The 16,531-nt window shown below is 33.7% G+C and overlaps 2 protein-coding genes and 1 long non-coding RNA gene across 3 annotated transcripts; 2 read left to right on the top strand and 1 right to left on the bottom strand.

The window, feature by feature from the left end:
- Nucleotides 1-446: 446 nt before the first annotated feature.
- On the top strand, nt 447-2,533 carry LOC110269199 (uncharacterized). The gene is made up of 3 exons (XM_088505743.1): nt 447-1,035; nt 1,897-2,474; nt 2,516-2,533. The coding sequence occupies exons 1-3, from the start codon at nt 447-449 to the stop codon at nt 2,531-2,533; spliced, it is 1,185 nt and encodes a 394-aa protein (XP_088361869.1).
- Nucleotides 2,534-2,658: 125 nt separating this feature from the next.
- On the bottom strand, nt 2,659-3,953 carry LOC148573348 (serine/threonine-protein phosphatase 7 long form homolog). Its single transcript, XM_088505742.1, has 4 exons — nt 3,508-3,953; nt 3,343-3,433; nt 2,951-3,237; nt 2,659-2,884 (listed from the first exon to the last, which is right to left on the bottom strand). Exons 1-4 carry the CDS (start codon nt 3,951-3,953, stop codon nt 2,659-2,661), a joined length of 1,050 nt encoding a protein of 349 aa, XP_088361868.1.
- Nucleotides 3,954-6,788: 2,835 nt separating this feature from the next.
- Nucleotides 6,789-9,116, top strand: LOC107625127 (uncharacterized). Its single transcript, XR_001617085.3, has 2 exons — nt 6,789-7,591; nt 8,176-9,116. It is a non-coding gene; the product is annotated as an uncharacterized LOC107625127 (long non-coding RNA).
- Nucleotides 9,117-16,531: the final 7,415 nt, after the last annotated feature.

Here is a 16,531-nt window from a genome sequence, read left to right as displayed (position 1 = left end):
TACACAATTGTGGGGCAGCTTTTTTCCTAATGTCAGGTGCCACAACTCGGACGGTCCGAGTTGTTTGAGCGTCCTGTTTTGCAAGCAAATCGGTAGGTCCGATTTGGGGAAGGAGAGATGATGAAATTCTGGATGTTGGAAATCGTACCATCCGAGTTGTTGGTGGTGTTGGTTTTTTTTTTTTTTGTGTTATGAAATCGGAGGGTCCGACATGCATTTTTTTATTATTTTTTTGAATTCAGTTGAGGTAATCGCATGGTTCGATTTGGTTGGGACTTTAAATAAAAGTTGGTGAAAACTGGATCAGAGCAATCACTCTCGCATCTTCTTCTTCTCCTTCTTCAACGGTCATCTGGTTTTTAGTTCCTCTCTTTCATTACTTGTTTATTAAAGGAGCCAGAAATCTAAAACTCAAGTTTATGAGGTTGTTAATGTGATTGAGAGAAATGAGTGACAGAGTGTTATTGAAGGTGTATTATTTTGGTCAGATTTTATTACAAACATCTGAAGGAGTAACATTTGTTTGTGAAAATCCGTTAGATTTGGTGATTCCTTTTACAATCTCATTTGAAGAGTTCAAGGGTGTGATCTGTGAAAAGATTCATTCTGAGAGGGCAAGAAGGATATCATGTATTCTATACAGAAATTCTATACAAGTGTTTGGTGGATTCGTCCAGTTTCAAACGAAATATGTAACGGACGAAGCGAGCATGCAAGATATGTTTTCCATGTATATTGAAAATCGGAGTCAACTCTCGTTCATCGAGTTGTATGTGGAGTTTGAGCAATCTGAGGCCGACCGGAATATTCTACAGGAGGATTACAACAGCGACAGTGAAGAAGAGTTCGAAAGCAACTACGAAATTGTTAGTCCAGATGGAGATGAGGTTCCAGGTGACGGAGCTATAGCTCCAGATGTGTCTGATGTGGCAACTGCTCTGGCAAACGATGTGCCGTTTGAGGAGCCATCATTCATGCGAGTTTTGGATTTGGAAGCCATGCATGTTCCGGAGTTTCCGGATTATATCAATGCAGGTACGTAATTCTCCATAATTATACGAAAGATTGGTTACCTATTTGTGTATTTAACTCTAAGATAGTAAATTTATAAGAGAGTTATTGATTTACTTAAATTTAAATTAGAATTTATTGGTTAAGTAGTAAACTAGTTAAATATCCGTTAGTATTTATGAGTTAATTTAGTAAATTAAGTAATTATAAATTGGAATTTATTAGTAAATTAGTTTAATTAAAATTGGTTAAATTGGAATTTATTAAGTAAATATAAGTAAATTAGTTAAATTAAAATTTGTTAAATTGGTTAAATTTAGTTAAATTAAAATTAAGTCAATATAAATAGGAATTTATTAGTAAATTAAGTAAATATAATAACTAGTAAATTAGTTTAATTAAAATTGGTTAAATTGAAAGTTATTAAGTAAATATAAGTAAGTTAGTTAAATTAAAATTTGTTAACTTGTTAGTTAAATTAAATTTAAGTCAGTATAAATAGGAATTTATTAGTAAATTAAGTAAGTATAAGTAGTAAATTAGTTTAATTAAAATTGGTTAAATTCGAAGTTATTAAGTCAATATAAGTAAGTTAGTTAAATTAAAATTTGTTAAATTTGTTAAATTTCTTTAAATTAAATTTAAGTGAATATAAATAGGAATTTATTAGTTAATTAAGTAAATATAACTAGTAAATTAGTTAAATTAAAATTAGTATCTGTTAGTTGATTAGTTGAATACAAATAAGTATTTGTTAGTAAATTAGTTAAATATAAATAGTTTGGAGGGTTTTATTATAATTGATGTAGTAAAAATTTGTTTTACCTTTATTTTCGAATGTTTAAATATTTATGTTTTTAAAATTGGTTGTATGGCTGTCCGCAGAAATTTCTTTTGTCGCAGATGGTGAATTTGCCGTTGGGATGGAATTCAGTTCCAGAGAAGCTGTTATTAAGGCGATAAAAGAGTATACTATACGAAGAAGCGTAGATTACCGGGTGTATGAGTCTGAGCCGTTGACATTTTATGCGAAGTGTACACAGTATGGGTCAGGGTGTGATTGGCTTATCCGGGTTAGCATGATCAGCCGGAAATACTGTTGGATTGTAAGGAGGTATAATGGCAGTCACACATGTACTAGAGCAACAATTTCTCAGGATCATTCTAAGCTGGATTCGACCACGATTGCAGAAGCAATTAAGCCGTTGGTTGAGGCTGACCCCGCCTTAAAGGTAAAATTGGTTATAGCAGAGGTGCAATCGAAGTTCAACTACACTGTTAGTTATCGGAAAGCATGGTTGGCTAAGCAAAAGGCAGTGGAAAAAATATTTGGAGGCTGGGAGGCATCGTACGAAGCGTTGCCTATATGGTTTGAGGCCATGTGTCACAAGGAGCCGTCAGCTGTTGTTCATTTTGAGACTATGCCTGCATATCAAGGCGATGACTTGGTGACTGATATTCGAGTATTGCATCGTGTCTTTTGGAGTTATTACCCCTGCATTAGAGCTTTCAGACATTGTAAGCCAGTTGTCCAGGTGGATGGGACTCACTTGTATGGAAAGTACAAGGGTTGTCTACTAGTGGCAGTGTCAGGATGGCAACAACAATATCGTCCCAATTGCGTTTGCAATTGTGGAGGGAGAGACTTCAGATGCGTGGCACTTTTTTCTGAGTAACCTTCGTCAGCACGTTGTCACTCGGCTGTGGCTCCAGTTCCTCATTGTCATTATCCGCATCCTGACTATCCTCATCCATACCCTCACCACCATCATCCATATCCTGATTACCCTCATCCATATCCTGATTATCGTCATCACTTTCTTGACCCACAAGATTCGACAAGTTCAAGTGGTCACCATATTTTGACCGGTACCTGTACATATAAGTTTCCAATGGATGCTATGAAGGCATGGGAAGCTCAGAAAGAACGTAGTGATACCTGTTTGTCCAATGCATAACCCAACTTGAATGACTCGGTGTTGTGGCCCAGTTAAGATTCTTAGGACCAGTCAGTACTTCTCCATGCGCCTTGTCAAGATTCTGCTCCTGCTGAGGTACTCCCTGAACGAAACCGAACTGTCGCCTGTACCTATCGGTAGCATGCCACTCGATACATTCAAATGACACCAACGGAACAGTAGCGGACCACACAACCGATTGCATATAGATCTCAGGAGGAATTATGTTCGGATCCACGCGATCCACAGCATATGCAACCCACACAAACTGGGAAAAATAAAAGATACTCATGAATACAACCCAGAACATCAATAACAATAAAAATGCCTCATAAAAATGCCCTAAAATCATAAATCTTTAAGTAAACCACACCTGGCCTTCCTGGAGTTCATCAAAGGCCTTCCTAAAGTGAGCTAGATTCAAATATCTATATCGTCGATCACCATGCTCCCAGTTACGCCACCTAATATCATATATTCAATTAGCTAAACTGAATTTAAAATGTAAAGCTACGAGTAGATTGTAACGTAACATTACCTATTGGCTAATGGAAAATTGTGGGGTTCTCTGGGGAGCGGCGATAGATATGGCAGTCGGATCCAAGCCCAACCGAACAGAAGTGTTATTGGACCATCTATTTCCTTACAATTATAACGAGATGCCCTGCATAACCCCCTGTAGAGGTGTGCAAGGCATGCCGAACCCCAACTATAATGTCCAATACTGGCAAAATCACGAAGCAAGGGTAGAAACTTCCAGTGCACACCTGCCCCAGATTTATCCCCAAACAAGATCGTCCCGATCAGCAACATAATATGGCACTTCACGTACCTCTGTATACTTAATTCATCAGTCAACTGAATGTTTTCTTTTAGCTCCCGCAGCCAAGTCAGTTTTATACAACATCCTCTACACTCTGACTTACGCGGTGCCACTCCAAATTGATGCAAACATTCTGCCTCCAACGCTGAGAAACTACTCATTGTCATCCCAGTAACTGGAAGACCATTCGTTCGGGAGACCAAGAATTAGAGCCACGTCTTCAAGAGTTACGGCACACTCACCAACTGGAAGGTGAAACGTATGTGTATCAGGGTGCCACCGTTCTATTAGAGCATTCACGAGTGCTTTCTGATTTTGTACGACACCAATTTGAGATGCATGATAGAAGCCAGTAACTCGTAAATGGTCTTCCATCCAATCGTTGTACCGATCCGGGGGAAGTGGATGGTCACAGGTCAACATTCTTAATTTCTACAAAAGACAGAACAAGTAATTAGTCAACTCACAAACTATTGCTAATTTACTACTACAAAGCAAGAATTTTTAAACTACAAACACTTATTAACAAAATCTTCACAACTAACTCAACAACAAATATTATTTGAAACCAAACATCTGTTATAAATTATTTGACTTAATTTGACTAAAAGAAATAATTACTACTTTCAAAATGAATTATTAATAACATTAACTAATACATACAAATACATAGATTCATAATACATACATATACATACATTCCTAATAAAATCTCAATAAAATTAGTACATTAGAGATGCTGTTTGTTTTTTTATTTACGACATATCAATAATTTTTTTAATATATAACATTATTATTATGGGTTTTATTAATTACCTATTAGCTATTACTTAAATAAATTTAAACATATATTTCAAAATTTTAAAAAATATTAATAATTATCGTAAATATTTTCTTAAATTCATTTTCTAATAACAATAATAATTAACTGCTCTAACAATAATAATTACAATTAATTAAAGTAACACGCTTTTGTAAATTAATACTAATAACCATTCAATTCTTATTTATTACTATGTTCAACTGTTCATTGTAGCCACAATAATATTTAATAATATGATAACAATTATAAATAATTAAAAATTTATAAAATATTTCAAAAAATAAATTATATCCAAAAATTAATAACAATTCGGCACTTTTTATTTATTTTTATAATTTATTTTCTAACTATTTTAATATTTTACTTCTTCCGAAATTCTAAAAATTATAAAAAAAAAAACATTAAACAAATTAAAAAAATATTGCGTTTTTATTTTAACCACGGCAACAACAAGAATTTATATAGCATCACCATTAACACACTAACAATAATAATAATTAACACACTAACAATAATAATTTTCATACAAAAATAGTGAAAAAAATAAAAAAAATTTTAAAATTACTCCTAATTATTCTATATATATTTCTAAGTTCACATCCTAACAATAATAATAACAACTAAATTTTTAACAATAATAACTATAATTATAAAAATTAAAAAAATTTTAAACAAACTTACATAATCAGGCAAACTGAGATAGTGCATAATATACAGCTCAGGACGATCAACATCTTTGATTTTATTTTTTTTGGACATTTTTCTTTTCTCCCCAGCATGCAAAGCACCAACAGCAGAGGGATGAAGAACAGCAATGGAGTTTTGGGGATGGAAAGTGAAGGCTCAAAGGTGAAACTCGGATGGTGAGAGTTTTTGTTGCATCCAGCAACCTTGTATGTGGGGCACCGTCTGGGGAGCAAGGGTTGAGTGCCGCGTGTCCAACATGCATCAACTCGGACTCTCCGTTTTCGCACGAACAAGTCGGACCCTCCGTGTTGATGGTGGTGTGTCGCACGGTGCTTCCTGACACCACATCCATGTTCAGCACCCTCCCTTCCCATAACCCGGTTCAACACATTTGATAGTTTCATATGAAAATTAAAAAGTGGAAATAAGATATTGAATAATAGATATCTAAAAGTTATCTTTTTAAATAGTTATGTAAACAAATTCAATTAGTTAATTTTTTTTCATTTTTTTACTTTAGGAAATACATAATAAAAAATTTCATACTTTTATATCTCCTTTTTTTTTTTTTTCATACTTTTACTTTAGGAGAACAGTTTAATTTTATTAAAGATGTAGTTTGCGAGATATAGAATTAAAAAATTGGGGGTATATATTGAATTTAGGTAAAAAATAAATTATATATTTAAAAATATTATATTCTTTATGATAATAATAAATAATAATAAATTTATTATAATACTGTGTACATGTCATAAATAAAATATTTTATTTTTTTATAATTAATATTAGATATTTTATGTTAACAATAAATAATAATAAAACTAATGTAATATTGTACAAAAGATAAATAGTATATGATATATTTTTTTATCTTAATAATAATGAATCTGTTATGCTATTATACGAATAGTAAATAAAATATTTAATTTTTTATGTTTAATATTAAAGTAATTTATTTTGGTAATAAATAATAATAAAATTCTGTAATAAAGTATAAATAACAAATAAAATATGATATATTTTTTATTTTTATTATTTTATTTTTTATGTCAATAATAAATTAAATATTATATTTTTTAGGTTTAGTATCATATTTTTGTCTTAATGGATAATTATGAATAATTTATTTTAGTTGTATTATTTTTTTTATTTATTTGGAGAATAAAATGTCTTTATTTGTATTATTAAAAACGATGAAGTTTAAGTATCGTGGGCTCCGATGTTAGTTTCACTGGTATTGAAGGTAAGTACTATTATTTATTTTGGTGGGCTTCGTTGGTTTTAGTATGTTATTATTATAATAACATTGTCCAAAAAACGGAACTTTATGCTCAAAATAGCATGCCTATATGGTAGCCCAAAATTATTTTTTTTGACCAATAATTCACCTTCTCAAACCAGTCCAATGACAACAAAAACCAACAAAAATAATTACCTTCATTAAACCATTAACAATCACTATATACTTCACAGCTAAGCTTAGCTCAGATGGTAATCCATGTGCCTCTTAATAAGCTGTATCCGGATTCGAACCTTGATAAATATTGTGTGGGTCTGTAAACATGGGATCGACTGGTAAACCGGTTATAGGACTGGTCCAGCCAAAACATAGAATCAAATAAAGAAAATAATTGGTGAAAATCGATTGAACTTGATCGATTTTATAAAAATTAGTGACCCGGTGGGTTTGAGAAATTCGAACCGATTCAAAATTATTTTTTTTAATGGTTGTCATTTTGAATTTCAAGAAAAAAAAAAGAAAAATAGAACCTTAATCCAGCGAAGGATCCCCCTCCCCAATCCACTCTCTCACTCCTCCTCACTCTGAAATGGGCCAAACGGCAGAGGAGCTCAATGCGGCGCCTCAATCTTCTCACTCTCACAGAGCCGCTTCCCTCTCTCAAAGAAAGAAAGGATGTGACAAACCCTAGCCTTTGTTGCCGCCACCGTTCTTCTCATCGCCACCGTCCTGCAGTTCTTCGATAGCTTCTTTTTTTCTCGTCACCAGCTTCTTCACCTGGTCCCGCATGATTCATCGTCTATCGTCAGGTCCAGTTCATCGCGTAGCCAACCTCTTTACCTGGTCCAGCTTCGTCGTCCGTCGCGTCGCCTGGTCTAGCTTTGTCGTCCCTCATGTGCTCGTCGCCAACGGTCTTGCTTCCTCTCCCTCATATTCTGCTAGTTCTCCGCGTTGTAATCATAAGGAGAAGGACGCAGTGCCGCTAGCTTCTCCGCGTCACATTCTTTCTCCTCTTTCATACTCTACTCGTTTGAAGACCACCGAAGGTTACTTAATTTTTCTTGCTTACTCTTTTCGTTGTTAATCTGTTGTTCATAAAAAATGTGATTTGGTTAATTTAGTTTTTAATGTGGTCAAAATGATTTAGTTAAAAACGATTAGTTAATTGTGTGTGTTTGAAAGCTCTAATCTCTTATGATGCTATGTATGTAATGTAATTGACTAATTGCTTGGTTATGAATTTATGATGAGACCTGAATTTGTCAATTTGTTGAATTGAAGATTTGGATTTGTTGAATGAGAACTTTGCTAATTACTAATTTAGTTATGCTGTTGATTGCAGATTTTGTATTTGTTTGCTAATTTTGAATTTGGAATGAAAATGTTTGGACATTGGTGTTTAGTTATTTAGTTTACTTTGTGGTTATGATATTACGATTCTGCTAATAAAAATATTTTGTGAAAATCATTCCAACTTAACGAAACTATTCAGAAATCTCTCACTTGATAACCGTTTATAATGGGATGCACGTTATTTTCAAATTCAATTTTGAGGGTCCATAAATTACCATTGTTTATAATGGTCAAGTCATTTTTTTTTTGCAACAATAATGGTGTGGTCTTTATCAAGGTTCTGAAAATCAGTTCGAACTGGCAGTCAAATCAGAAACCGTTGCTAAAGACGGTTTGGACAGAAGCAGAAACCGGTAGATTAAGAAACTGGTTATGGATCGCCGAACCGAATCGTGACCGGGTCAGTTTCTAAATTTTGCAAAAAAATGCAGTGTTTCGTCACTTTGTGTTTGGATTTTGGAACCTTAACTCCTTAACCAGTGACCATCACCCCAGTACCCCTCTACTCTCCAGTTTCCAGTCCACAATGCATAGAAGGAGAACGTGAAGCAACTTCTGGCGCAACTTCCGAAGCCACCACCACCATTGCAACTTCAAGCTGTTCAAGGCCACCGGCGCAACCTCCGTTCAGCCAATGTCCAGACTCCAGCCACCGCCAGCTCTGTTCACGCAGCCACTGTCCGTCGCGCAACCACTTCCCGTCACGGCCATCTCTGTTCCACACTTCCACTGTATTGTTGTTGGATTGGTGGTAATTATTAGGTATGGATGAGAGTATCATCGAGCTTGTCTCACACTCAGCCACTCTCCTTCTCCTTCCTCTCATTGAGCTCCTCCCTCACTCCCTCACTTCCGTCTAGCCACCGTCACAGCTTTCTTACCCTCCATCGCGAAGCCACCGTCGTAACTTTGTCTCCTCTGTCGGCGCCAGCTCTATTCCAATGCACTCTTGTCCCTTCAGCCGTGTTAGCCCTTCGGTCGTGCTCCTTGTCTCCCTCTAACTCAGTCTGCTCTGTTCTAGCTTCTAGGTTTTTTTTAACTATAATTGACTAATTGTTGTTAGTTAATTGATGAACTATGATTTTTCATTACTGGGATTTAGGATTGTGGATAATTTTGAATAGATGTTGTTAGTTAATCTATGAACCTTGCTGTTGTTACTTGTTACTGGGTTGAATAATTTTGAATAATTTTAACTGTTGAGATTACTAGTTGGAATGGGTTGTTGTGGGTTGCTATGGATTACTGTGATATTGTAATTGAATTGTATTGTTTGCTCAGACTGCTCAGAACGAAGGCAATGGCTTTAGTTGATTTTAATTTTCGTTATCTATTCTTCTTCATTCTTTGCTAAAATCATTGATATTTGTTTGGGATTCTGCTAGTAGTACTCAGATTGAAATTTGAATCATTGAATGGTTAGCTCTGGTCCGATGCTATATTGTACATTTGTTACTTTCTTTTCTTATTTTGGATTGAATCATTGAATGATTAGTTGATTTAGTTTACTAGTTAACCTTGTTAGTCTTTATTAAAATTGTGCTGATGTTTTGTGTTTTTTATATATAGTGATGTACTTAGATTGTGACTGACTTGATGACTTAACTATGCTTTAGAGAAATTATCGAACGATTAATTGATTATTAATTTTTGATAACTATGGCTGGTCTGTTGTGATGCTATTGTGTTTTGTGATTTTTATACAGTAATGTGTTGTATTATGACTGTCTTAATGACTTGGTTATGTTTAGATTGTATGATTATTGATTAATTGTGTTGTTGTGTTTTGTGATTTTTATAGTGATATGATGTTGTTTTATCTTTTGTGATTCAATTGTACTAGCTGTAATTATGATGTAAGGTCTTTATTAAAATTGTGCTGATGTTTTGTGTTTTTTTATATATAGTGATGTATTTAGATTGTGACTGACTTGATGACTTAACTATGCTTGAGAAAAATTATTGAACGATTAATTGATTATTAATTTTTGATAACTATGGCTGCTCTATTGTGATGCTATTGTGTTTTGTGATTTTTATACAGTAATGTGTTGTATTGTGACTGTCTTGATGACTTAGTTATGTTTAGATTGTATGATTATTGATTAATTGTGCTGTTGTGTTTTGTGATTTTTATAGTGATGTGATGTTGTTTTATCTTTTGTGATTCAATTGTACTAGCTGTAATTATGATGTAAGGTGTTTATTTATAATTTATTTATTATTTTCTTATAAAATAGTTTTTTCGGTTGAATCACGGTTGAATCAGTTAGACCAGTGAACCATTGAACCAGTAGCTAGAGCAGTTTGATAACCAGTTCGATTTTCAGAACCTTGGTCCTTATACATAATTTATCTGTTAGAATTGATTGTTAATTGCTAATAGACTCTTGTTAGAATTGATTGTTAATTGCCTAGTTGATTGTTAATTGTTAACAGCATTCGTTGCTACAATGTGATTGTTAATTGCCTGATTGTCAATGTGATAGTGTGATTAGAATTAGATAATAGGTTGTGTTAGAATTGATTGTTAATTGCTTATAGATTCTGTTAGAATTGATTAATTGCCTATTTGATTGTTAATTGTCAATATGTTCTGTTCCTGTAGTGTGATTGTTAATTGGAATTGATTGCTAATTGCCCAATTGATTGTCACTCTTATTGTGTTAATAAGGGTAAATGTATTCCTAGAGAGAAGAATTATCCTGATGATAGCTAGGTTAGCCAAGGAAAAGGATGTTCTGATACGGAATTTTTTCAAAACCACAACTCGCGAAGTGCAATGAATCGTATCAAGTAATACCACGGGAATGGGTTATCGTTTTCACGAGTACTAACGGACTAAGCAAGTAATGGTTAATTTATTATTCTAGTTAGACAATTGAAAACTTGATTTGAGATGTGTTCAGGATCAAACAGAAACTTTAAAAGCAGCAAGCAGTAATGATTAAAGCAAGTAATATAATTAAAAAGGTTAAGGTTTTGGAGATGTTAAGACTTCATGACAAACTCTTTTTACTTTCTATCTTGATCATGCAACGATGCATCCATGGCAAATGATAATTAATTAAATCTCAATCTCTTGGTAATTCAATTTCTCTTTACTTAACAAACTGTCAATTCCTTGAACAATCAATTACGATAAGAGGTTGAGCACAGTGTCTGATTTAATGCCACACAATTCTTAAAGATTAATTATAGTTGATTAGATGCCACTTATCGAAACTAATTTTAGAAACTTAAAGAATTATGAGAAGAGGTTTCACACTCAATTCCAGAAATCAGATTTTCCAAGTTTGATATAGAATTCAATAAAATTTGAGTTATTTTCCAATACTTTCATATCCTTATAATGAAGAACAAAAACCTTGTTTCTTGAGAAAACATCAATGCAATAATCAAAGATAGAACAGTAATAACATCAATCCATCAGAATCAACAGAGCTCCTCAATTTAACTGAAGAGGTTAGTTACTCATAATGTAGAACAAAAATAAGGATTCAAAATTATGCAGAATAAGCTAAAGGTCCTTTTATCCATAGTTCTCTGGATCCTTTTATACTTAAACCTAAACAAAACCTAATATTCAAACTTAACTCAAATAGAATCAAATCATATCTTTCCAAATTAAATTCAAATTAAAAGTGACTCTCCTTGTGATTAGAACTTGATCCTTGGTGAGTTGCTTCCTTAGAAATTTAGGGGCTTCCACTCAATCTTGGGCTTGAGAATTGGCTTCGCTTTTGAGTGAGGTTTGCAACCTTTATTGTGCACCTCCGAGGGTTCTTTTGTTTAGAGATCATAAAGCACGTGAGGCAAGTGACATTCCCTTGAAGGATGAAGGAGAGTGGGCATGTGCAACATGCCACTTATTCGAAGGTTGCATGGGCTGGCGTGAGTGACGTGCATGGCGTGCGACGTCGTTGAAGCTGGAGGCAATGGGAGATGTTTCTAGACAATGGCTCAGCGTGCCACGCCTGGCACGCCCTTGAAAGTTGCATAGAATTGGCGTGAGTCACGTGGGGCTAGTGGCACGCCTGTGAAGCTTGGAGGATAGAGGTCAACAGGGGCGTGCATGGTGTGCCATGCCTGCGACGCATGCATGGGCAATGAAGGTGGTGCCGTGTGTGGCATGAAGGACGTGGGACGTCCTCGAGCCTGGGTGGAAGTAGCGTGAGGCATGTCCCACTCCCTCGATGGTAGAGTGAAGGTAGCTTTCTACACTTTGGCCTAGCGTGTGGTTGGCGTGAAGCAAGTGGCACGCCATGCCTCTGCTTACTTCTTTCTTTGTTTTTGCTTGCTCTCTGACTTAGCGTCCTCTCTGACTTGAGTGCCTTTCTGAGTTTCCTTTTGTTATTTAGATAATCTTCAATAATCTTTGACAAAACACATAAATCAAAGTACTCAAAGTATCTTGACTAAAACACCAGAGAAATAGCGAGAAATCACTAACTTTACTAACATAATTACTAGGAAACTACTAAATGATGGTCATGCATCACAACACCAAACTTAAGTTTTTGTTTGTCCTCAAACAAACAAAAAAATCATGCATTCATAATTAAAGAGATTAAATTAAACAAAAAATGTTTCCTTTCCACGCTTCCTTTCGGGTAGCCATGTTAGACACAATTATTAGATTATGAATGATGTTATAATAGAGCAAATCTGGATGTACATGATAGCACCATGATAATAGAGCAATGTCATTTTATAATTTTTTCATTTTAGGTCAAGAACACAAGAACATAACTGAACTTTCTTTAAAAAAAAGTGTGGACCAATGACATGGGTTTTGTAACTTGGTGACAGTGGCAGTGAAGGGTGTTTGGGTTGTTTGGCAATGGTCAAAAAGAGTGGTATTCAAGGTTAAGAGGGGTGAATTTTTTGAATTATTAGGATTGACATTGAAAATAAAAGAATTAATAAAGGGTAAAATTAGAATTAAAATGTTGACTAATGGTTGACCGTCTAAAAATTAATGATAAGGGTAAAATTGAAAGTTATTTCAAACGTTAAGGACAAAATTGAATTGAATTAAACGTTAGGAATATTTTTGAAAAATTTTGAAAACATTAGAAACAAAAAGCATACTTTACCCTTAAAATTAATATACAACATTAGATAAATATGCAGATCTAGAAAAAAATAGCTTTACACAATGATTATTGAACTCATAAGTTAGACAAATAGGCATCTACATAATACCACTAGCACCTAAAGTTTGATAGAATTGGACAGTTCAAAATATTTGTTAACTGGTCTAACTCAATTCCTTTGCTCAAGCTAATCCACCACCTCAAATGTAGCTATCGACAGTAAGGTTTGCAATTACATCACTCAGTAACCACCCAGTGGTAGAAAATAAAGCAGGAACAACTCAGTAAGAGGTGTATGTCATTGGAGGATCAAGCCGCATTTCCATAGTTTTAGACAAGTAATGATAGCAAAGACAAGCCATTAAAACTGTTGTCATTTATATAAAGTCAATAGGCAACATCGATAAAGTAGACATATTCTAAAGCTTTCATTGATCTTGCTGTAATAGATAAATGTCCTACGATAAAAATCAATCATTTCAGTGTCATTTATATGTGGAATGAATGGATAAATTTTGTATAAATCATTTCTTTAATTTTTCCAAGTGAAGGGGTTTGAACTCATGCATAATCATTAGCATATTATGTTTCACATCTTGAGATTAGGTGCAACGCAATTTGACTATACATGAGATTATTAGTTCCATTGAGCTAGGATTTTTGGGAAGAAAGAAAACCTAGGGACATCACAAGCTAATCAGATCCATTTTGTTACTAAGCTGATATCAACAGTTATTCCAATTTAAGCGTAACATCATTAATATGCCAAGCATAGTGTTAAGGTGACAAAGGCATAGGAAATTTTTGGGAATTTCAAGGCCACTTTAGCAAGTTGCTTTATTCTCTATGAATGTAAAATGAAAAAGCTTAACATAATAAAAGTATATAATTGCCCAAAATTATCAAAGCACAAATGAGATGCAAAAATAAAGAAAGTTTTGATTACCTATTTGGCAAAACCATGAAGAATTTAATTTTTCACAGCATAATATTGAGGAGCCAGCTCAATTAACCGTAGGTAGTCAATATTGCTTAGTTTCCGAACGTACTTGCTACTAGTTTGAACAAGTTCATTAAAAATAATACACTCTAGTTTTTGCCTGAATAATACAGAAGATGGGTGGATCTGCACTACCAGACCACTTGCCAAGGCCCTGCCATGTCGTGACAAAGCAGAAACTTGTTTCCATATAAGTAAAATAAATATCTGAGTTGAACACTATATATAGTTGCCAATTAGAAAACAGGTCAAAATGCTAAAGAATAAAAAATATAAAATTTCACAGGAGTTTGAACTTAATAAAGGAAATAGACAACAACCTGTATGTGCCCTCAAGCTGCTTTACGGCCGTATAGAAGACATCTGTGGTACTGAAGCATATCATCTCTACAAGAAGCTAGATTCAGCCCCATTTGTTCAGTATGTACCCTAATTTGCTTGCAGTAGTTATCATAGATGAGAATGCATAGAGTAGATTTCAAGCAAGACAAGGTAAATTACATTCATCCCTACCCACATTTTTTTACCATTATGCACTCACCACCCCTGCATTGCACCAATTGTTCGTCTAAATAATACACTTAGATTCTTGGTATTAATGTAACTATCAAATCTTTATACATGTGCCTATACATGTATCTTAATACTTTTTATTTTGTTTTATTTTACTTTATTGAATTGAAATGACAAAAATGCCCTACATAACAATGTTAAAAGAAAAAAGATCTTTTGTCATTGTTCTTCTATCTCTACAAGTTATCTATGCATAATGAGAGTAGAGTTAAAAATGACTTTATACAACCTATTTAATGTCATTTCAATTTAATGATACAAATAAAAGGGAGGTGAGTGCATGCTATTCAAATAAAAGCATTGTGCCCATAATTTGATAAACCTCAGGGGTTGTGAGTGTAATTTACCCTTAAAGATATCACGAATTTGCGACATTTAGATTTAAAACAATAACTACCTATGGATGTCACGAGCATGTCTAAGAGAACGACTAATAAAATTATCCTTACACCACTTTTTGAAAGCCTTTTCAATTTTTGCTTTACCCATTTCTATTGATCTCTTCTCTAAGAAATCATTAGATGCTCGATACACATTAATCAAAGTAATGTGGTCTCCCTCCAGACTAGAGAAGCATTTTATTGCAGTTCTTACCTAATAAAAAGATGAGAAAAATAGTAACTTCAATTGCATGCAAGGAATAGACAATGAATGATACTTGTAATTATACCAATACTAGAATTTTCCTTCAAAAATTCACTACTTATTTTATAAATCATTTATACACTATTTACACATTCTGTTAAATAGTCAATAGAGGGATAGACTATGGAAGTATACAATCAATGATTAATATTCATATTTATTTGTCGGATTAAATAAATTTTTGGTCCCTACAAAACACCTCTTATGTTTTAGTCCCTAAAATTTTTCTTCTGATATTAGTCGAGATTAAAGTTATCTATTTTAGTCCTAGTTTCTTTTGTTAAGTGTTGAACTGGCAGGTTAAATTCTAATGTGACAAGACATATCACATCAGCAAGCAAATTAATTGTAGGTACTTAAATAACCATCTTTGAAATTTTACTAAACAAAAACCAAAAGAATTATATGGACAAGAGAAAAAAAAGACAGACACTTGACCAAAATCATTTTAAGCCTTGTTTTTCATAGTAACATCAAAAGGGAATATAACAAATATGCAGTAGAATCATAATTCGTTATTCAAACCTTTACTTACTTTTTATGAGGAGCATAACATATGGATTCCACATACAGTATTGCTACGGTTATCAACATGTCCTCTAAGCAGTTATACTGACTAGCTAAGATAAGAGCTTTGAAATAAACAGGGTCCAAGGGAAGCTAAGCCATTTGATACCCAATAGGATCAGAGAGCTGATAGCCATCTGTTAAAGCACCTAGTGAAAATAGCTATTCCAATGATTTGATAATCACTGTCCTGTTCAAACATGAAAGGAAACAAGCTTTCAATAATATTTTGCATAGTATATTAGCATATAGAAACAGTAATATATATATATATATATATATATATATATATATATATATATATATATATATATATATATATATATATATATATATATATATCCCAGATGGCCCGAGTGTGGATCAAGGAGGGAAAGGGGAAGAAGGTGAAGAAATAAAAGTTAATGCCAGAAATAAGGATGCAGATGCAAAAATAGGAAAGTAAATATGAAGTTAGATGCGGCGGTAGTCCGCACGCATATGCAAGTTAGTTATGTAGTTAGATGTGGCGGTAGTCTGCACACATATGCAGATGCAGAAAGCTTAAATAAAAACACGAAATTGAAGTACTGGATATGGTTTTATTGAATAAGGTTGAAAAAGAAGAAAGGGAAAGAAGAAGAGCTGGAGAGCTTACAAAGGAACTCTCAGAGCTTCTCTCTCTAACTTCTCTCTATATTGTGTATCACTGAAGGATACCTCACAATGAGAACGAGGTCTCCTTTTATAATTGAAGATTTTACTGTTTC

This window comes from Arachis ipaensis, chromosome B2 (assembly GCF_059453495.1).
Source record: "Arachis ipaensis isolate K30076 ecotype BB chromosome B2, ASM5945349v1, whole genome shotgun sequence".
Lineage (NCBI taxonomy): Eukaryota > Viridiplantae > Streptophyta > Magnoliopsida > Fabales > Fabaceae > Arachis > Arachis ipaensis.
The sequence above is the reverse complement of the archived record's forward strand: the minus strand, read 5'-3'. Positions and strand labels throughout refer to the sequence as shown.

Excerpts from the sequence above, each read along its gene's own strand:
- LOC110269199 (XM_088505743.1), top strand. The coding sequence starts at position 447 with ATGAGTGACAGAGTGTTATTGAAGGTGTATTATTTTGGTCAGATTTTA. Across the intron at positions 1,036-1,896 it reads TCCGGATTATATCAATGCAG|AAATTTCTTTTGTCGCAGAT; the intron begins GTACGTAATTCT and ends GGCTGTCCGCAG.
- LOC148573348 (XM_088505742.1), bottom strand. The coding sequence starts at position 3,953 with ATGAGTAGTTTCTCAGCGTTGGAGGCAGAATGTTTGCATCAATTTGGA. Across the intron at positions 3,238-3,342 it reads ATGAACTCCAGGAAGGCCAG|TTTGTGTGGGTTGCATATGC; the intron begins GTGTGGTTTACT and ends TATTTTTCCCAG. Across the intron at positions 2,885-2,950 it reads GTTATGCATTGGACAAACAG|GTACCGGTCAAAATATGGTG; the intron begins GTATCACTACGT and ends TTATATGTACAG.